Below are 21,829 nucleotides of genomic sequence, written 5' to 3'. Positions count from 1 at the left end.
ATCTTGGATCGGCGTAGCTTCGACAGCTATGCTGCCGCCTCCGGCAACTATTGCTGATCAAGGCGAGACAAATCTACCTCTTCTTCGAGCCCTTTCTCCGAGCCCCGTCTCAGCGTCGCCGTTGCCCTCTTCTCCAAGCCCGGCGTTATCGTCGCCATCTTCTCCAAGCCCGGTGTCGCCGTCTTCTCCAAGCCCTTTCTCTCTCTCTCCAAATTTCTCCTCATCGCCGTCGCCCTCTTCTGAGAGCTCTCTCTCTCTCTCAAAATGCTTCATGCTCTCTTTCAAGGCCTTGAAGGCTTACTTCAAGTCTCTATTCACCAAAACCAGGTGCTCTGAGGCGATGAAGTTCACAAAGAAGAATAACCCATTTGGGCAAATCTAGAGCAAAGATGAAGATGGTGATGGGCAAAGGAGGTCATTTTTGAGTGCCTTCATGCGGCATTTGGTGGTGACTGCCTCGAATTTCGGGAGGTGAGGGCCTATGCCGAGTCTAACGGTGAAGGAGCGACCGAGGAGGAAGAGGGTGGGGAGGAAACAGAAGTGGGCTTAGTGGGAGAGATAGGTTGGTCGACATACACTTCACGTGGGTGGTTGATCAGGCTGTTACCCTCATCATCCCACTTAGAAGAGGAAGGAGAAGGGAGAGATCTTGAAGATAGCTCTAGAGAAGGTGAGAGAAAGAGGCCAACAACAGCGCGTCGCATCCGTTGAGGTCTATTGACGACTTCGCCATCAACAGTGGCGTGGCCTCTCCTTCATCTTGCACGTAAGAGGCTAAATGTAGAGGGCAAGCTGAAGCCATGCATCCCCTACTCAACCATGGCAATCGCCGTTCATCACCGGGCCTCTCGCTTGCCCTCATCCATTCCCACCACTCAGCATCCAGCGATAGCAAGTTTGGACACTAGCGGGAAGAAGACCAAGGGATGCACCATTGTTGGCTTCGAGCTCTTTGAGGGGAGAGGAATGAAAACTTTTGAGAGAAAAGAGATTAGGGCAAAGGGCAATGTAGGAATTTTAAAAAATATTAAAATATTTAATTTTAGCTCTGCCACGTAACTATCCCACTATTATAAGTGGAGGGGCAATCGGGTCAATTCAATGATTATATTAACAGCATTAGGGGGGTAAGGTATTTCTCATAGTTTAGGGAGTCAATGTGCATCAAAAAAAAAGTTTAGAGGGTCATTATGGAAATCGGTGATAGTTCAAGGGTGAAAAGGGAATTATTCCTTTTTTTCAAGTCCATAAAAAAATTAATAAAATTTTAATAAGTTAATCTTACAAATAAATGTATACAATTTTAGTATTAGCCCCATCCTACAATAAAATAAAAAGATGGTGGAGGAGTGAGTTATAGAATAATAAATAGAAGAAGAGTAGAGTAAAAAAATTTTATAGATTAATTACAAATTTTATAAATAAATTATAAAATATAAGCATAAAAAGAGAGAGATACTATCATATTAAAAATTTTGGAGATATTTCATAATTGCTAATATATTTTTAATGTACATTAGCACTTTTAACTATGAAATTTGTACATTAACTATAAATTTTCTTTTTTGTAAATTTACTATGAATTTTGACCGTAATTTATAGTTTTTTTTATATAATTTATAAATCAACTAAGAAATACTGTCAAAAAAAGAAAATAATAAGAGTGAGATAGATATTACCTTATTTAAGCTTTTAAGAGACATTTATAATATTAATACCTTTCTAATTTGCAGTATCTATAGATAATTTAACTTATTTGCAACATAGATTAAGATCTTTTTTTTGAGAAATCAAACAATTTGAATTAAACATTTCTCTCTTTTTAAAATATTGATTATAGAGTTTTTGGTAATTTAACTAATCTTACTTATTTCATTACTATCTCTAATTTGTCGCTTACTTTATTAATTAAAGAGTGATTAGATAGATTTGTATAAAAAAAAAAGAGAAGTAGTAGTAGAAAAAGAATTAGAAGTAGCAGCACCGGAGAAGAAGAAGAAGAAGAGAGTGCGGGTCATTTTTCTCTGTTCTTATATCATTCAATCAGTATTTAATAAGCACTAGATAGCATATGGGAAAATTTAAAAGAATAAAAAAGAGAAAATCATCTTATCCGTTAAAGTAAAATACGAGTTTCAGCAACAAAAATAAAAAACTACTGTGTTTTTGCTGCAAATTACCCAAAATATTTTAGTAATTTAAATAGTATAGATTACAAAATTCTTAACAACAGAATTAATAAAAAATAATGAAATGTAGAGTTTTATTTCAGACTTTCCTAAGGAAAAACAAAGTGGGGGATCTTGTTGTTCTTATTTTGCGGTTGTTAGATTTTTCATTTAAAACTACAAATATTGACAGTACTTTATCATTTTCAACAATCGTACTTCAGTCTACCAAAAATCCTTTAACCCATCTACCAAATGCTATAAAAATCAAAGTAGTCTTATCTATTTCACTGCAAACTAAGAGAGCATCATTCATGCATGCTTTTGAACTAATAACGATGAATAAATTTAATTGGAAGGCATAATGTAGCCTTTAAATTAACATCTGTATTGATAAATATTTAATGGTTGCAAAGTAGTATGCATCTCAGGAAGGGCAAGTCCTTACCTAAATTGAAAGTTCAACAGGATAACGTAACTAAAATCTTTATAATGGAGTAGCATTCAGGTGGGCCAAATCCGGTGGTATCATCTTCCTTGATGCTATAAAATAGATGGATTACTGCAATCTGAAATAGGATTCATAACCTCCATACTCCCAGATGCATGCAACAAAGAGTATGCATGCATGACCTTCTACTACCCTGGACGCATAAATAAATATTTATATCCAACTCTCAGATGTTATAAGGCTCGGCAACCACCCCCAGTTGCTCCTTTCGATGCATTGTGATGCCAAAGACTTCAGTCATATCCAAATCCTCAGCTTTAACACCAGGAGGCAGCTTCCAGTCAAAGCTATAAAGGAGTTGAGCCAATGCAATCTCAATGCTAACCGTGCCAAATGTTATTGCCGGACACCCTCTTCTCCCTGCCCCGAAAGGTATCAGCTCAAAATCCTGCCCTTTGTAATCAATATTACTTCCTAAAAATCTCTCAGGCTCGAACTTCTCGGAATTCTCCCAAGTCACGGGGTCCCTCCCGATGGCCCATGGATTGACGTATATTCTCGTATTGGCCGGTCCTTCGTAGCCCTGGAGTGTTACTGGCTCCATGGATTCTCGGGGGAGGAGTAACGGAACAGGCGGGTGCAGTCGAAAGATTTCCTTGACCACGGCTTTTAAGTAATGCATTCGATGGAGATCGGTCTCCGCTACCGTCGTCCGGCCGCCGCCGACGATGCTTCGGACTTCGTCTTGGGCTCTCTTCATGGCTGTAGGGTTCATTAGGAGCTCTGTCATTCCCCAGTCTAATGTGATGAAGGTTGTGTCTGTTCCGGCTGCAAACATATCCTGCAATAAGTTGTCGGATTTTTAAATTAATTTGAAAGATAAAATTGGGGATATAAAATTGGGGATGGTACACAATTTTCAAGCTTTACTATTTTAAGCCTTAGTTCTAGCAAAACATATATATAAAGTTTCTTTTTCTTGAGTTGATATCTATAAGACTATTAATAAATATTAGGGAAATTTATTAAAACCACAACCCCCATGTTATCATTCATACTCTTAGACATGGATATTTACAATTTGATTTCTATATTTTGCTTAAAATATCTAAAATAACAATACAGATAGTTTTCTTTTAGTGATTAATTACTACATAGATGAGTTAAAGTAACTATAAATATTAAATGACTTAATACCTTGATTTCTGTGTTATGCTTAAATGCCTAAATTAACTATAAATTTAATAATCTTAATGATCAATTATTATATAGATGACTAAAGTAAATAGATGTTATATGACCTTAATACCTCTTTAGTTAAGATAAAAATAAATAGAGAACTATTGTTAGCTACTATTAGAGTAAAATTACCTCTAGCTAGATGTTTTTAATTGTAATTACACTATATTTTGATTGAGAGAAAATGAAAATAATATTTTGTCCCCTCTTGTTTAGATATGTGAGAGAAAGAAAGAAGTTTAGCTTTTCTCCCATTCTCTTCACTTTTGAAGAGAATCTCATTTTATCTTTCATTAACTTAAGATATTTCTCTCTCTTTTTTCTCTCTTTTCTTCTCATTATCCAAACTGGGTGTAAATATAAAATAGTAGAATGGAATAATAAATATCTATATAGTAGGTCTTGAACAAAAATCAAAGAAAAAGATAAGGTGTTTTTCATTAATTTTCTTAAATAATTTTGTGGAGCCATGCATCCAAGACTGAATTTTCCTAACTCCATTATTTGATGCCCTGATCGGCTGTCAATTCATGCGCAGCATGACTATCGTTGCACGACAATGGCAAGAGTGTACTCACCATAACAGGAGTCACCGGTTACTGCACTTGTGAGTGTAAACATTTAAAGTACTAAGAGAGGCCTTTGACTAAATTTGTCTTGCTATCAAAAGGACTGGGTAATCTATTATCGCAGACCTTAATGTAGATCACCTAATTTTAAAGTAAAAATATTCATCCTGTGGCATATTTTAAGTTAGTTATATTAGGAATATTTATATATCTGTGTACACTATAATTTAGGAGGATTCTTCTTATGTAATCATGACCACTGTGTAATAGAAAATTATAGTATAATTACATTTTTTTTTACTAGACATAATGTATTTGTGTGTTTGTATATATATATATATATATCATTGTAATTATGCACATTTTTCCCTATTATTTTTTAACTTCTGTATTTATTAGAAAATTAATTCCGACGGCCTCATGCTTGGCCACGTTGGTCCAGTGGGCTTCTCCTCTTCGCAAGGATGCCCCCGGTGGCTTCTTTCAGCGCACTCATGGTCGGAGCCACCAAGTGGCCCCTCGTCGCGGCTAAGGCAAGATGGATTTTGGTTGCCGATCGGCTCTCATGCCTCGATTGGCTTCTACTTGTCGAGGGGAGCATGTCGATGGGTTCAACTACGTTGGCCGCCAGCCCTCCCCCTTCTTCCCACCCCAACTGAGTGGGCTCTTGCCGTCAGTGGCCAACTTGGCAGACAGCCCTCTGCACCGGTCAGTGTATTGGCTCTGATGGTAGTGGCCGTCGGCAGCCAACCTTCCATCCTCCTTTCAGTCTAGGTGAGGAAAGGGGGTACTTTAGGCTCGGGCTAGGTGCAGCCCAGCCTAAGCTTCGGGTCGGACTTGGTGCAGCCAGCTCGAGCTTCGGGTTGGACTGGGTGCAGCCAATCTGAGTGCAGGGTTTGGCTGGGTGCGGCCTAACCCGTGTGTCAGGCTGGGTGCGGCCTAGCCCGTGTTTCGAGCTAGGCTAGGTGCAACGTAGCCCAGGCCTCACTTTTCGGGTTGGGCTAGGTGCATCCTAACTAGTGTTAGGGTGTGGTTAGGCTGCATGCAACCTAGGCTAGGTTGTGTTGAGGCGTGGTTGGGCTGCATGTAGCCCATCCCAAATTTGTGTTGGATTTGGGCTGCAAGCAGCCCAACCTATGTGGTGGGTTTAGGCTACCACCCAGCCCATAAGGCCTTTAGGCTTAGTTCCCTTAGGGCTTAGGGCCCAATTTTTGTGAGTTTGAAGCCCATAAGGCCTTCATGCTAGTCATTGTATTATTTTATTATGTCAACCTAGGCCCTAATCTTTAATCATTTTTAGCACATAGTAGTGTTCCCTTTATTATTTATCTTATAAATTAATTTTAATAAATTAGACCGTGGCCGAAACAGTACCATTATAAATAACACATAAAAAAAGCTAACTTTAATTCGGGATTTAGCGAGGTCATATATACTTAGTTAAATTAATTTTAGCAAATTGAGTTGGCGATCTATGTTATCTGTATTAATTGCTCATGTCGGAGAATTAATACAGATTATTGTAGGGAAAGTATATTAAGCAGATTATCTTAATTAGCGAAACGGTCTAATCTAGTGTTGCTTATGTGATTTACCTAAACGATAATAATTAATGGAACGAGAATTTGGGGTTAATTATTTTAATTTGTTAATGTGTTAGGCACTAGTACAACTATGCCAGCTTAACCTAATTAATAAATATGGACATTCACAAATGGACCTATCTAAGCCTATAGTGAATATCAGTAAGATGTTTTAACTAATTAGTGATATGATTATTGTGCTTTTACTCTTTATTTACTTTTCTTATTGAGATGGACTTCGTACCCTATGAGGATGATCTCGTGGCATAGTTGTAGCTAGTATTAGGAAAGCAGTGAAACTCATATAATCTAAAAGTAGTGTGTAGAGAATAAAATAACTTATCTTATGACATCATCACATTCATAGCATGCTTGTGCATACGTTTTTCCTACTATTATTATTGCACGTCATGCATGATAATTTATTTTTCTTTTCTGTAAGATTTCGCATATCATGATTTCTACGCATATTTATTAGGTATGAACATGTGTGTTGGCACATAAATCATGATAATAATATGTTTCATTATGCTTATTGTGTTGTATAATTTTATGCCACTTGCACACATGCACTATCATAAACGGATAACTACTATATCTCGATAATATCTGATGCCTCCTTAGCCAATTAGGAGCCACGCCTGAGATCTTAGTCTATTAATCTCAAACAATCAAGCAGTTGTTTCACCGGGCGATCAACAATTTCCTATTGATCGATGAGAGTCATACCCTTTAGGGTATTTAAGATAAAGAGAGAGAAGGGTATGATGATATAGACCTAGCGGTACCTAATGACGTAGAGTGAGGACGTTCGTGAGCAATGACTCATGATTTTCACATGGTGGTGCAATGATGTGGAGTATAGGGGCTCAGTTAGTAGTATCGATGTGCGACACTGACCTTTGTGATAGGCTTATGACTAAGGTCTTTAGTCTACAGTGGCGGACAATAGACCATGCTGTTCGCCGGGTGATAGGCTGACGATTCTACCCCAAGGGTCTACTCTCCCTTAGTGTATGGGTGTGGTCGGGTGTGAGGATTAGTGTGGCTACAGACGTAGCTCTACATAAGCCTATATTACCGACTTGGTAGTCTAAAATAATGTATATTATATAGTGTGATGTTGACATGGCCTATGATCAGAACTTAGTGTGAGCTTGAGTTTGAGGACTTGATAGACCGGACTGATACATTAATTTGATCTTGATGTGCATATTCATATTTATGTATTGTTGCATCATTCATTACACTACTTTTAGAATGTAGAAGTAAAAACTTGCTAGACTTTATGCTCACTACCTTCTGGTGTAAATATTTTCAAATTAGTTGATAAGCCAGAGTTTGTGGCGAAGCCGGCGAAGAGTTATCTTTAATTTCTCTTATTTATTTATTCATCAACCAAGTCCTTCTCCTCCCCTTCCTCCTCCCCTCCTCCTCCCTCTCTCCTCCTCCTCTTCCCCAAATGCTCCTCTAAGATCTCATCAAACAACTTATCAAACCTTTTAAAGGTCTTCTCCAACTTCCTCTCCGTCCCACTCAGCTTGCTCAACCATTCCATTCCAGGGTAGAAGTCCCCAAGACTAAAACCACCCAGCAAGACCTGGTAGTCCTCAAGCATCTCCTCAAACCCATGCCTCTCATACTCCCCTCCTTCCAAGAACTCCCTCCCGAACGCCGCCCGGCACAGCACGCCGTTCGTATAGAACCCTAAAATCTTGGTCAAGTTCACCAGATTCGCCGACGCCTTGACACTCTCTACCTGTTAATTAGAAGATGGCGTTAGTGATAGCTTAAGCTTTTATATAATTCAGGCCTCCCAATTTATTCAAATCATCAAAATATTTCAATCCTAGAAGTGGATGAGGGAGTGTTAGAGCATTAAAAAAAAAACTATCGTCCTCTATGACAAACTTAATCATTATATGGTATCAGAGCATCGAATCACCGCCAAAAAAATAAAAAAACTTTGAGGGTAAATAGGTGAGTTTACGGTACCATGCGGGACACCTCAACCGCCCTTGCAGGCGCGCAGGACTCGACTCTCTTCGGACTCAGGAGCTCCAAGATGCATAGCTTCCGTACGTTGCGCCAATAGGGGCCGTAGGGGGCGAAGGCGACGTCGGTGCAGTTGTAGAAAAGGCGGCGGGCGGCGTAGATCCTAGGGCGACTGCAGAGGGCGAGGTCGTGGGTGCGGAGGACCTCGCGGGCGGTGCGGGGACAGGAGACGACGACGGTGGGGATGAAGCCGAGCGTGAGGTGGATTATCGGGCCGTAGGCAGCGGCGAGACGGCAGAGGGAGAGGTGAGGGAGGCGACCGAGCTGGTGGAGGTTTCCGATGAACGGGAGTGGTGGAGGGCCGGGAGGGAGGTTTGGATTTCTTTTCTTATGTAAGTAAAGGCTGCTTCGGAAGAGTTGGATTATAACGATGAGTATTAACGTGCATGGTAGGAGAGAGAATGGCATGGTGGAGTTAAGCCATTGAATTGGAGCTGGAGCATCCATTGTAATTCTTTATTACTAGTCGAGATGGAGGAGTGGGGATGCAGGGTGGGTGGGGAAGATGATGACATGGTGGAACTAAGGCCTTTCTTTATAGAGTAGTTTATCTATTTTTTGTTTTTTTTTTTTGAATAATTCCCTTTTCACCTCTTGAACTATCACCAATTTCCACATTGATCCCCAGCATTAACCTCTTAAACTATCAGAAATACCTCACTTGATCCCTTCTGTTAGGGTTCCATTACCCATTTGTCTAAATGATGTCACATGATAATCACCTAACAAATATATGACAATTTTACCCTCCTCTCCGGCGTGCTCGAGCTCGAATCCACCGCAAGATCTGCATCCGTCGGAGCTGGATCTTGGATCGACGTAGCTTCGACAGCTATGCTGCCGCCTCCGACAACTATTGCTGATCAAGGCGAGACAAATCTACCTCTTCTTCGAGCCCTTTCTCCGAGCCCCATCTCAACGTCGTCGTTGCCCTCTTCTCCAAGCCCGGCGTCATCGTCGCCATCTTCTCCAAACCTGGTGTCGCCCTCTTCTCAGAGCTCTCTCTCAAAATGCCTCACACCCTCTTTCAAGGCCTTGAAGGCTTACTTCAAGTCTCTATTCACGAAAAGCAGGTGCTTTGAGGCGACGGAGTTCGCAATGAAGAACAACCCATATGGGCAAATCCACAGCAAAGACGAAGATGGTGGCGGGCAAAGGAGGTAATTTTTCGAGTGCCTTCGTGCGGCATTCGACGATGACTACCTCGAATTCCGAGAGGTGAGGGCCTGTCTAAGTCTGACGGTGAAGGAGCGACCGAGGAGGAAGAAGGTGGGGAGGAAACCGAAGTGGTCTCAGCGGGAGAGACAGGTTGGTCGACATACACTTCATGTGGGGTGGTCGATCAGGCTGTCACCCTCATTATCCCTCTCAGAGGAGGAAGGAGAAGGGAGAGCTATTGAAGATAGCTCTAGAGAAGGCTAGAGAAAGAGGCCAACAGCAGCGCGTCGCATCCCTCGAGGTCTATTGACGACTTCGCCATCAACAACGGCATGGCTTCTCCTTCATCTTGCACGTAGGAGGCTGAATGTAGAGGCCAAGCTGAAGCCATGCATCCCCTACTCAACCATGGCAATCGCCATTCATCACCGGGCCTCTCGCTTGCCCTCATCCATTCCCACCACTCAGCATCCAGCGATAGCAAGTTTGGACGCTAGCGGGAAGAAGACCAAGGGATGCACCATTGTTGGCTTCGAGCTCTTTGAGGGGAGAGGAATGAAAACTTTTGAGAGAAAAGAGATTAGGGCAAAGGGCAATGTAGGAATTTTAAAAAATATTAAAATATTTAATTTTAGCTCTGTCACGTAACTATCTCACTATTATAAGTGGAAGGGCAATCGGGTTAATTCAATGATTATATTAATAGCATCAGGGGGGTAAGGTATTTCTCATAGTTTAGGGAGTTAATGTGTACCAAAAAAAAAGTTTAGAGGGTTATTATGGAAATCGGTGATAGTTCAAGGGTGAAAAGAGAATTATTCCTTTTTTTCAAGTCCATAAAAAAATTAATAAAATTTTAATAAGTTAATATTAAAATAAATGTATACAATTTTAGTATTAGCCCCATCCTACAATAAAATAAAAAGACGTGGAGGAGTGAGTTATAGAATAATAAATAGAAGAAGAGTAGAGTAAAAAAATTTTATAGATTAATTACAAATTTTATAAATAAATTATAAAATATAAGCATAAAAAGAGAGAGATACTATCATATTAAATTTTTTGGAGATATTTCATAATTGCTAATATATTTTTAATGTACATTAGCACTTTTAACTACGAAATTTGTACATCAACTATAAATTTTCTTTTTTGTAAATTAACTATGAATTTTGAAGGTAATTTATATTTTTTTAATAAAATATATAAATCAACTAAGATATACTGTCAAAAAAAAGAATAATAAGAGTGAGATAGATATTACCTTATTCAAGCTTTTAAGAGACATTTATAATATTAATACCTTTCTAATTTGCAGTATCTATAGATAATTTAACTTATTTGCAACATAGATTAAGATTTTTTTTTTGAGAAAACCAAACAATTTGAATTAAACATTTCTCTCTTTTTGAAATATTAATTATAGAGTTTTTGGTTATTTAACTAATCTTACTTATTTTATTACTATCTCCAATTTGTCGCTTACTTTATTAATTAAAGAGTGATTAGATAGATTTGTATAAAAGAAAAAAGAGAAGTAGTAGTAGAAAAAGAATTAGAAGTAGCAGCACGGGAAGAAGAAGAAGAAGAAGAAGAAGAGAGTGAGGGTCACTTCTCTCTATTCTTATATTGTTCAATTAGTATTTAATAAGCACTAGATAGTAGATGGGCAAATTAAAAAGAAGACAAAAAGAGAAAATTATCTTATCGGTTAAAAAAACTAAAATACGAGTTTGCGTGACAAAAATAAAAAACTACTGTGTTTTGCTGTAAATTACCCAAAATATTTTAGTAATTTAAATAGTATAGATTACAAAATTTTTAAAGACAGAATTAATAAAAAATAATGAAATGTAGAGTTTTATTTGAGACTTTCCTAAGGAAAAACAAGTTGGGGGATCTTGTTGTTCTTATTTTGCGGTTGTTAGATTTTTCATTTAAAACTACAAATATTGACAGTACTTTATCATTTTCAACAATCGTACTTCAGTCTACCAAAAATCCTTTAACCCATCTACCAAATGCTATAAAAATCAAAGTAGTCTTATCTATTTAACTGCAAACTAAGAGAGCATCATTCATGCATGCTTTTGAACTAATAACGATGAATAAATTTAATTGGAAGGCATAATGTAGTGTTTAAATTAACATCTGTACTGATAAATATTTAATGGTTAATTGCAAAGTGGTATGGATCTCAGGACGGATAGTGCCTACTTAAATTGAAAGTTCAACAGGATAACTTAACTAAAATCTTTATAATGGAGTAGGATTCAGGTGGGCCAAATCCGGTGGTATCATCATCCTTGATGCCATATATAGATGGATTACAACAATCTGAAATAAGATTTGTAACCTCCAAACTCCCACATACATGCAACAAAGAGTATGCATGCATGAGCTTCTACTACCCTGGACGCATAAATAAATATTTATATCCAACTCTCAGATGTTATAAGGCTCGGCAACTACCACCAGTTGCTCCGTTCGATGCATTGTGATGCCAAAGACTTCAGTCATATCCAAATCCTCAGCTTTAACACCAGGAGGCAGCTTCCAGTCAAAGCTATAAAGGAGTTGAGCCAATGCAATCTCAATGCTAACCGTGCCAAATGTTATTGCCGGACACCCTCTTCTCCCTGCCCCGAAAGGTATCAGCTCAAAATCCTGCCCTTTGTAATCTATATTACTTCCTAAAAATCTCTCCGGCTCGAACTTCTCGGGATTCTCCCAAGTCACGGGGTCCCTCCCGATGGCCCATGCATTGACGTATATTCTCGTATTGGCCGGTACTTCGTAGCCATGGAGTGTTACTGGCTCCATGGATTCTCGGGGGAGGAGTACCGGAACAGGCGGGTGCAGTCGGAAGATTTCCTTGACCACGGCTTGTAAGTAATGCATTCGATGTAGATCGGTCTCCGCTACCGTCGTCCGGCCGCCGCCGACGATGCTTCGGACTTCGTCTTGGGCTCTCTTCATGGCTGTAGGGTTCATTAGGAGCTCTGTCATTCCCCAGTCTAATGTGATGAAGGTTGTGTCTGTTCCGGCTGCAAACATATCCTGCAACAAGTTGTCGGATTTTTAAATCAATTTGAAAGATAAAATTGGGGATGGTACAAAATTTTCAAGCTTTAAGCCATAGTTCTATCAAATCATATATATAAAGTTTTTTTCTTGAGTTGATATCTATAAGACTATTAATAAATATTAGGGAAATTTATTAAAACCACAACCCCTTGTTATCATTCATACTCTTCTACGTGGATATTTAACAATTTGGTTTCTATATTTTGCTTAAAATATCTAAAATAACAATACAGATAGTTTTCTTTACTACATAGATGAGTTTAAGTAACTAAAAATATTAAATGACTTAAAACCTTGATTTCTGTATTTTGCTTAAAATGCCTAGATTAACTATAAAGTGAATAATCTTAATGATCGATTATTATATAGATGAGTAAAGTAAGTAGATATTATATGACCTTAATACCTCTTTAGTTAAGATAAAATAAATAGAGAACTATTGTTAGCTACTATTAGAGTAAAATTACCTCTAGCTAGATATTTTAAATTACATTTACACTATATTTTAATTGAGAGATAAAGAAAATGATATTTTGTTCCCTCTTGTTTAGATATATGAGAGAAAGAAAGAATTTTAGCTTTTCTCCCATTCTCTTCACTTTTGAAGAGAATCTCATTTTATCTTTCATTATATTAAGATATTTCTCTCTTTTCTTCCCTCTTCTTCTCTATATCTAAACACTGTATATAAATAAAATACTAGGATAAAATAATAAATATTTATATAGTAGGTCATGAATAATAATTAAAGAAAAAGATAAGGTGTTTTTGATTAATTTTCTTAAATAATATTGTGGAGCCATGGATCTAAGAATGAATTTTCCTTGCTCAATACATGTGCAGCATGACCATCTTTGCACCACAATGGCAGGAGTGTACTCACCATAACAGGAGAAGCTTTTGACTAACTTTGTCTTGCTATCAAAAGGACTGGGTAATTTATTATCACAGACCTTAATGTAGATCACCTAATTTTAAAGTACAAATAATTCATCCTGTGCCATTATGTATTTGTGTGTTTATATATATATCATTGTAATTATTCACATTTTTCCCTATTGTTTTTTAACTTCTATATTTATTAGAAAATTAATTCTGGAAAGATCAAGTAGCTTGAATGAGCCTCATATTATTTGTCACTAAACTAACTTTAAGAAACACACCATAAATTAAATAGAAAGGTGTAAAATATTGCAATAAACATATAAGGCACTGGAATTTTACACGGTTGACAAGTTGAGGGATTTAAAGTGTCCCAAGAAAATATTTAAATAAAAGGTCTATGTGAAACTAAGAATTATTCGGGTGCATAAATGTAAGTATTTCTAAAAAATGTATGGTATAAATTAGATCCAAAGCTAGAAATTCAGATAAAAGTTATCAAACTAAGCAAAATAAAAGGAACCAAGTGCAAGATAATTAAATACTAACCAAAATGACTGCCTTGACATTATCTAAGGTGAGAGGCATCTCAAGACCCTCACCCTCCTTCACATCCAATAACACATCAACCAAGTCCTTCTCCTCCCCTTCCTCCTCCTCTCCTCCTCCCTCTCTCTTCCTCCTCCTCTTCTCCATATGCTCCTCTAAGATCTCATCTAACAACTTATCAAACCTTTTAAAGGTCTTCTCCAACTTCCTCTCCGTCCCACTCACCTTGCTCAACCATTCCATTCCAGGGTAGAAGTCCCCAAGACTAAACCCACCCAGCAAGACCTGGTAGTCCTCAAGCATCTCCTCAAACCCATGCCTCTCATACTCCCCTCCTTCCAAGAACTCCCTCCCGAACGCCGCCCGGCACAGCACGCCGTTCGCATAGAGCACAAAAATCTTGGTCAAGTTCACCAGATTCGCCGACGCCTTGACACTCTCTACCTGTTAATTAGAAGATGGAGTCAGTGATAGCTTAAGCTTTTATGTAATTCAGGACATGTTGTGTTCGACCTCCCAATTTATTCAAATCATCAAAATATTTCAATCCTAGAAGTGGATGAGGGAGTGTTGGAGCATGAAAAAAAAATATCGTCCTCTATGACAACTTAATTATTATGGTATCAGAGCAGAAGATACTAAGTTTGAATCACCGCAAAACACTAAAGCTTTGAGAGTAAATTGGTGAGTTTACGCTACCATGCGGGACACCTCAGCCGCCCTTGCAGGCGCGCAGGACTCGACTCTCTTCAGACTCAGGAGCTCCAAGATGCATAGCTTCCGTACGTGGCGCCAATAGGGGCCGTAGGGGGCGAAGGCGACGTCGGTGCAGTTGTAGAAAAGGCGGCGGGCGGCGTAGATCCTAGGGCGACTGCAGAGGGCGAGGTCGTGGGTGCGGAGGACCTCGCGGGCGGTGCGGGGACAGGAGACGACGACGGTGGGGATGAAGCCGAGCGTGAGGTGGATTATCGGGCCGTAGGCAGCGGCGAGACGGCAGAGGGAGAGGTGAGGGAGGCGACCGATCTGGTGGAGGTTTCCGATGAACGGGAGTGGTGGAGGGCCGGGAGGGAGGTTTGGATTTCTTTTCTTATGTAAGTAAAGGCTGCTTAGGAAGAGTTGGATGATAACGATGAGTATTAACGTGCATGGTAGGAGAGAGAATGGCATGGTGGAGTTAAGCCATTGAATTGGAGCTGGAGCATCCATTGTAATTCTTTATTACTAGTCGAGATGGATGAGTGGGGATGCAGGGTGGGTGGGGAAGATGATGACATGGTGGAACTAAGGCCTTTCTTTATAGAGTAGTTTATCTTCTTTTTTTCAAGTCCATAACAAAATATTTAATAAGTTAATCTTAAAAATAAATGTACACAATTTTAGTACAAGCCCCATCCTACGATAAAATAAAATGATGTGGAGTGAGTTAATACTAGATAGAAGAAGAGTAGAGTAAATAATTTAATAGATTAATTGTGAATTTTATAAATAAATTATAAAATATAAGCATAAAAAAGAGAGATACTCTCATATTAAAATTTTTGGAGATATTTTATAATCGCTAATATATTTTTAATGTACATTTTATTTAAGATAATTGTTTAAGTGTAAATGATATTTTTTTTTCAGGTGAAAGAGCTAAAAGTATCAAATGCATAAACAACATTTTTTCACTGAAAAAAAAGAAAATATAGAAATTTAGTAAATATAATTGCAAAAATTATAAATTAACTAGGAAATTTGTACATTAACTATAAAATTATTTTTATTTATAAATTAACTATGAATTTTGACCGTAATTTATAGTTTTTGTTATAAAATTTATAAATCAATTATAAAATACGGTGAAAAAAAAGGAGAATAGCAAGAGTGAGATAGATACTACCTTATTCAAGGTTTTAAGAGATATTTATAATATTAATACCTTTCTAGTTTGCGGTATACCTAGATAATTTAACTTATTTGCAATATTAATTAAAGATGTTTTTTAAGAAAACCAAACAATTTGAATTAAACCTTTCTCTCCTTTTGAAATATTGATTATAGAATTTTTAGTTATTTAACTAATTTTAATTAGTTCACCATTATCTCTAATTTGTTGTTTACTTTATTAATTAAAGAGTGATTAGACAGACTTATACAAAATAAAAAAGAAAAGCAGCAGTAGAAAAAGAATTAGATAGAGTAGCAACTGAAGAATAAGAACAAGAACAAGAAGAAGAAAAGGAGTGCGGGTCACTTCTCTATTCTTATATCTCACTTCTCTATTCTTATATTGTCCAATCAGTATTTAATAAGCAGTAAATAATAGAAAGACAAATTAAAAAAAAGAGAAAAATGTCTTATATGTTATAAAAAACTAAAAAATGAGTGACAAAAATAAAAACCTACTGTATTTTTGCTATAAATTACCCAAAATATTTTAGTAATTTAATCAGTATAGATTACGAAATTCTTAAGGACAGTGTTAATAAAAAATAATGAAATGTAGAGTTTTATTTGAAACTTCCTAAGGAAAAATAAAGAGGAAGATCTTGTTGTCCTTATTTTGCGGTTGTTAGATTTTTCATTTAGAACTATTGCCGGTGCTTTATATCATTTTCACCAATCGTACTTCATTCTACCAAAAATCCTTGAACCCATCTACTAAATGCTATAAGAGTCATAGTAGTCTTATCCATTTAACTGCAAACTAAGAGAACATCATTCATGCATGCTTTTGAACTAATAATGATGTATAAATTTAATTGGAAAACATAATGTTGTCTTTAAATTAACATCTGTACGGATAAATATTTAATTGCAAAGTGGTATGGATCTCAGGACGGGTAAGTGCCTACTTAAATTGAAAGTTCAACAGGATAACTTAACTAAAATCTTTATAATGGAGTAGGATTCGGGTGGGCCAAATCCGGTGGTATCATCATCCTTGATGCCACAAAATAGATGGATTACAGCAATCTGAAATAAGATTTATAACCTCCAAACTCCCAGATACATGCAACAAAGAGTATGGATGCATGAGCTTCTACTACCCTGGACGCATAAATAAATGTTTATATCTAACTCTCAGATGTTATAAGGCTCGGCAACCACCACCAGTTGCTCCGTTCGATGCATTGTGATGCCAAAGACTTCAGTCATATCCAAATCCTCAGCTTTAACACCAGGAGGCAGCTCCCAGTCAAAGCTATAAAGGAGTTGAGCCAATGCAATCTCAATGCTAGCCGTGCCAAACGCTATTGCCGGACACCCTCTTCTCCCTGCCCCGAAAGGTATCAGCTCAAAATCCTGCCCTTTGTAATCAATATTACTTCCTAAAAATCTCTCCGGCTCGAACTTCTCGGGGTTCTCCCAAGTCCCGGGGTCCCTCCCGATGGCCCATGCATTGACGTATATTCTCGTATTGGCCGGTACTTCGTAACCATGGAGGGTTACTGACTCCATGGATTCTCGGGGGACGAGTACAAGAGCAGGCGGGTGCAGTCGAAAGATTTCCTTGACCACGGCTTTTAAGTAATGCATTCGATGGAGATCGGTCTCCGATACCGTCGTCCGGCCGCCGCCGACGATGCTCCGGACTTCGTTTTGAGCTCTCTTCATGGCTGTAGGGTTCATTAGGAGCTCTGTCATTCCCCAGTCTAACGTGATGAAGGTTGTGTCTGTTCCGGCTGCAAACATATTCTGCAACAAGTTGTCGGATTTTTAAATTAATTTGAAAGATAAAATTGGGGATATAAATTTGGGGATAGTACAAATTTTTCAAGCTTTGCTGCTTTAAGCCTTAGTTCTAGCAAAACATGTATACAAAGTTTTTTTTTCTTGAGTTGATATCTATAAGACTATTAATAAATATTAGGGAAATTTATTAAAACCAATACCCCTTGTTATCATTCATACTCTTCTACATGGATATTAACAATTTGATTTCTATATTTTGCTAGAAATATCTAAAACAATAATACAGATAGTTTTCTTTTAGTGATTAATTACTACATAGATGAGTTAAAGTAACTATAAATATTAAATGACTTAATACCTTTATTTCTGTATTTTGCTTGAACTGCCTAAACTAACTATAAGGTTAATAATCTTAATCATCAATTATTATATAGATGAGTAAAATAAGTAGATATTATATGACCTTAATACCTCTTTAGTTAAGATAAAAATAAATAGAGAACTATTGTTAGCTACTATTAGAGTAAAATTACCTCTAGCAAAATATTTTTTATTATATTTACACTATATTTTGATTGAGAGAAAAAACAATAATATTTTGTCCCCTCTTGTTTAGATATATGAGAAAGAAAGAATTTTAGCTTTTCTCGCACTCTTCACTTTTGAAGAGAATCTCATTTTATCTTTCATTATCTTTTAAAATTTCTATCAAATGAAAGAGGATATTTCTCTCTTCTTCTCTCTATCCAAACAGGGTGTAAAAGTAAAATAACAGAATCAAGTAATAAATATCTATATAGTGGGTCGTGAATAATAATTAAAGAAAATGAAAAGGTGTTTTTGATTAATTTTCTGAAATAATATTGTGGAGCCATGCATCCAAGACTGAATTTTCCTTGCTCCATTATATGATGCCCTAATTGGCTGTCAATTCGTGTGCAGCATGACCATCGTTGCACCACAATGCCAATAGTGTACTCACCATAACAGGAGAAGCCTTTCACTAACTTTGTCTTGCTATCAAAAGGACTGGGTAATTTATTATCACAGACCTTAATGTAGATCACCTAATTTTAAAGTAAAAATAATTCATCCTGTGCCATTATGTATTTGTGTGTTTATATATATATATATATATATCATTGTAATTATTCACATTTTTCCCTATTGTTTTTTAACTTCTATAGTTATTAGAAAATTAATTCTGGAAAGATCAAGTGGCTTGAATGAGCCTCATATTAATTTGTCATTAAACTAACTTTAAGAAACACACCATAAATTACATGGAAAGGTGTAAAATATTGCAATAAACATATAAGGCATTGGTATTTTACACGGTTGACAAGTTGAGGGATTTAAAGTGTCCCAAGAAAATATTTAAATAAAAGGTCTATGTGAAACTAAGAATTATTCGGGTGCATAAATGTAATTATTTCTAAAAAAAGTATCGAATAAATTAGATCCAAAGCTGGGAATTCAGATAAAATTTATCAAACTAAGCAAAATAAAAGGAACCAAGTGCAAGATAATTAAATACTAACCAAAATGACTGCCTTGACATTATCTAAGGTGAGAGGCATCTCAAGATCCTCACCCTCCTTCACATCCAATAACACATCAACCAAGTCCTTCTCCTCCCCCTCCTCCTCCCCTCCTCCTCCCTCTCTCCTCCTCCTCCTCTTCCCCAAATGCTCCTCTAAGATCTCATCAAACAACTTATCAAACCTTTTAAAGGTCTTCTCCAACTTCCTCTCTGTCCCACTCAGCTTGCTCACCCATCCCATTCCAGGGTAGAAGTCCCCAAGACTAAACCCACCCAGCAAGACCTGGTAGTCCTCAAGTATCTCCCCAAACCCATGCCTCTCATACTCCCCTCCTTCCAAGAACTCCTTCCCGAATGCCGCCCGGCACAGCACCCCGTTTGCATAGAACCCTATAATCTTGCTCAAGTTCACCCGATTCGCCGACGCCTTGACACGCTCTACCTGTTAATTAGAAAAGCTTGTCAGCCTTCTCTAACAGCTTAAGCTTTTATATCATGTAGTACATGTTGTGCTTGAATTACGTCACTCCTATTTTACCTCCTCCCAATTTATTCAAATCATCAAAATATTTCAATCCTAGAAGTGGATGAGGGAGCGTTGTAGCGTTGAAAAAGAATAAAAACTATCGTCCTCTATGATAACTTAATTATTATGGTATCAGAGCAGAAGATACTAAGTTTGAATCACGGCAAAACGCTTAAGCTTTTAGAGTAAATAGGTGAGTTTACGGTACCATGCGGGACACCTCAACCGCCCTTCCAGGCGCGAAGGACTCGACTCTCTTCGCACTCAGGAGCTCCAAGATGCATAACTTGCGTACGTGGCGCCAGTAGGGGCCGTAGGGGGCGAAGACGACGTCGGTGCAGTTGTAGAAAAGGCGGCGGGCGGCGTAGATCCTAGGGCGACTGCAGAAGGCGAGGTCGTGCATGCGGAGGACCTCGCGGGCGGTGCGGGGACAGGAGACGACGACGGTGGGGATGAAGCCGAGCGTGAGATGGATTATCGGGCCGTAGGCGGTGACGAGACGGCAGAGGGAGAGGTGGGGGAGGCGGCCGAGCTGGTGGAGGTTTCCAATGAGCGGGAATGGTGGAGGGCCGGGAGGGAGTTTTGGGTTTCTTTTCTTACGTAAGTGAAGGCTTAGGAAGAGTTGGATGATAATGATGAGTATTAACGTGCATGATAGGAGAGAGAATGCCAATGAAATGAAGCTCTCATTGTAATTCTTTATTACTACAGTCTTGACAAGGGGAGAGAGAGAGGGAGAGAGAGCGCGGAGAAGACGATGATGAATTGGTTCAACTTAAGGCCTTTCTTTATAGAGTAGTTTATCTTTTTTTTTCCTTCTTTTTTTTTTTTGTTGCTTTTAAGTCCATAATAAAATAAATACACTTTTAGTAAGTTACTTTTAAAAGTATATGAGTTTTTAAGTTTGATCCAGTAAGCATTCCTTTTTAGTAAATTGCTTTTTCAAAAAATGGTTCTATATAAATAAGAAGAGACTTTGATTTTCTTCGAGAGAAACGCTAATTGAGTCAATTTTTTTAGATTTTTTTTAGACTTCTATTTTAAAAACTCGAGATATGTTTAAGGTTTCACTTTCTTTTCAATTTATATCTCTATATATTTCACTGTTCATTAACCGATTTGTCTTGGCTTTACTTTTTAAAAGTATTTAACAACTTTATTTTTATTTAATGAATTACAGCAAAATGATTGAACATGTTCGCAATTTATACATAAAATATAGAGTATTTTAGAAAAAAAACTCTTCTTTATTAGGTGTGAGAGGAGAGTGCGTGATAAGTTTTTTTTTGATAAAATGAGCTCTTCGTCCTCATCCCAATCCTCCTCACTATTATTTTAATAAATTTATTATAGTGCAAATTTTGAAGTTATCAGTCATCTCCCTACTACGGTAGCATCAAGATCTTTATAATTTGAATTCCGATCAACATTATTTAAATATGCATTGGAAAACTTATTTAATTCTCTAAAACTTCATCTCTAATAACTATCTTCAAATTCGACCATTTAAATAATAAAATTAATTTTCTTTTATTCTATTATTCATATATTTCTTATAAAAACTCCGATTGGTATTAATTTATATGCGTTGAAAAAATTATTTAATTATCTAAAACTTCATCATTAATGAGTATTTTTAAATTTGACTATTTTAGAGACTTAAAATTCATTTAAACATTATAGCTTAAAGTAAAAATAAAATTACTTTGCTACCAATGTAAATTCCATAGATATCTACCTAATTCCCTAGTGGGCAACGCTAAAAGCTATTATTCATTATTTTATTCATATCTTTTTCATATAAATTTTGATTAACATTATTTTATATGTGTTTGAATTTTTTTTTTTGATCTTTACAACTTCATTTTTCATAGGTATCTTTAAATTTGACTATTTTATAGGTTTAAAATTTAAATTTGTTAATTTGAATTATAAAATTATCTATCTTTCATTCCATTTCTCATGTATTTCCGATATGAATCTTGACTTACTTTATTTACATATATTAAAAATTTATTAATTTTTTAAAACTTCGTCTCTAATGAGAATCTTAAAATTCAACCATTTTAGAGATTTAAAATTTGAAATTATTAATTTGAATAATAGAATTATCTTTCATTGACTCCTTTTATCATATCTTTCCAATATAAATTCTGATAGACTTTATTTTCCATTATTTAATTCTCTAAAAATTCATTTCTAATTTCTAATGAGGATCTTTAAATTCAATCAGAGTTTATATTGGAAAGATCCTAAAGCTATCATAGTAGGGAGATGAATTGCACTGCCAAAAAATTTCTTAAAATAATAGGGAGGAGGTCGAGGACGAAGATAAAGAGCT

At 36.9% G+C, this 21,829-nt stretch overlaps 3 protein-coding genes across 3 annotated transcripts; all 3 read right to left on the bottom strand.

The window, feature by feature from the left end:
• Positions 1-2,535: 2,535 nt before the first annotated feature.
• On the bottom strand, positions 2,536-8,555 carry LOC140758240 (cytochrome P450 71AP13-like). The gene is made up of 3 exons (XM_073094337.1): positions 8,006-8,555; positions 7,458-7,769; positions 2,536-3,460 (listed from the first exon to the last, which is right to left on the bottom strand). The coding sequence occupies exons 1-3, from the start codon at positions 8,510-8,512 to the stop codon at positions 2,846-2,848; spliced, it is 1,434 nt and encodes a 477-aa protein (XP_072950438.1). The 5' UTR covers positions 8,513-8,555; the 3' UTR covers positions 2,536-2,845.
• A 2,859-nt stretch (positions 8,556-11,414) lies between these two features.
• On the bottom strand, positions 11,415-14,995 carry LOC140758363 (cytochrome P450 71AP13-like). Its single transcript, XM_073094493.1, has 3 exons — positions 14,441-14,995; positions 13,742-14,185; positions 11,415-12,283 (listed from the first exon to the last, which is right to left on the bottom strand). The coding sequence occupies exons 1-3, from the start codon at positions 14,945-14,947 to the stop codon at positions 11,669-11,671; spliced, it is 1,566 nt and encodes a 521-aa protein (XP_072950594.1). The 5' UTR covers positions 14,948-14,995; the 3' UTR covers positions 11,415-11,668.
• Positions 14,996-16,586: 1,591 nt separating this feature from the next.
• Positions 16,587-20,228, bottom strand: LOC140758102 (cytochrome P450 71AP13-like). Its single transcript, XM_073094134.1, has 3 exons — positions 19,697-20,228; positions 18,961-19,404; positions 16,587-17,422 (listed from the first exon to the last, which is right to left on the bottom strand). The coding sequence occupies exons 1-3, from the start codon at positions 19,889-19,891 to the stop codon at positions 16,808-16,810; spliced, it is 1,254 nt and encodes a 417-aa protein (XP_072950235.1). The 5' UTR covers positions 19,892-20,228; the 3' UTR covers positions 16,587-16,807.
• Between the last annotated feature and the right edge of the window lie 1,601 nt (positions 20,229-21,829).

This window comes from Typha angustifolia, chromosome 3 (assembly GCF_048772165.1).
Source record: "Typha angustifolia cultivar Huaian chromosome 3, ASM4877216v1, whole genome shotgun sequence".
NCBI classification, from domain to species: Eukaryota; Viridiplantae; Streptophyta; class Magnoliopsida; order Poales; family Typhaceae; genus Typha; species Typha angustifolia.
Note: the sequence above shows the minus strand (reverse complement) of the source record. Positions and strands in the feature narration are given on the sequence as shown.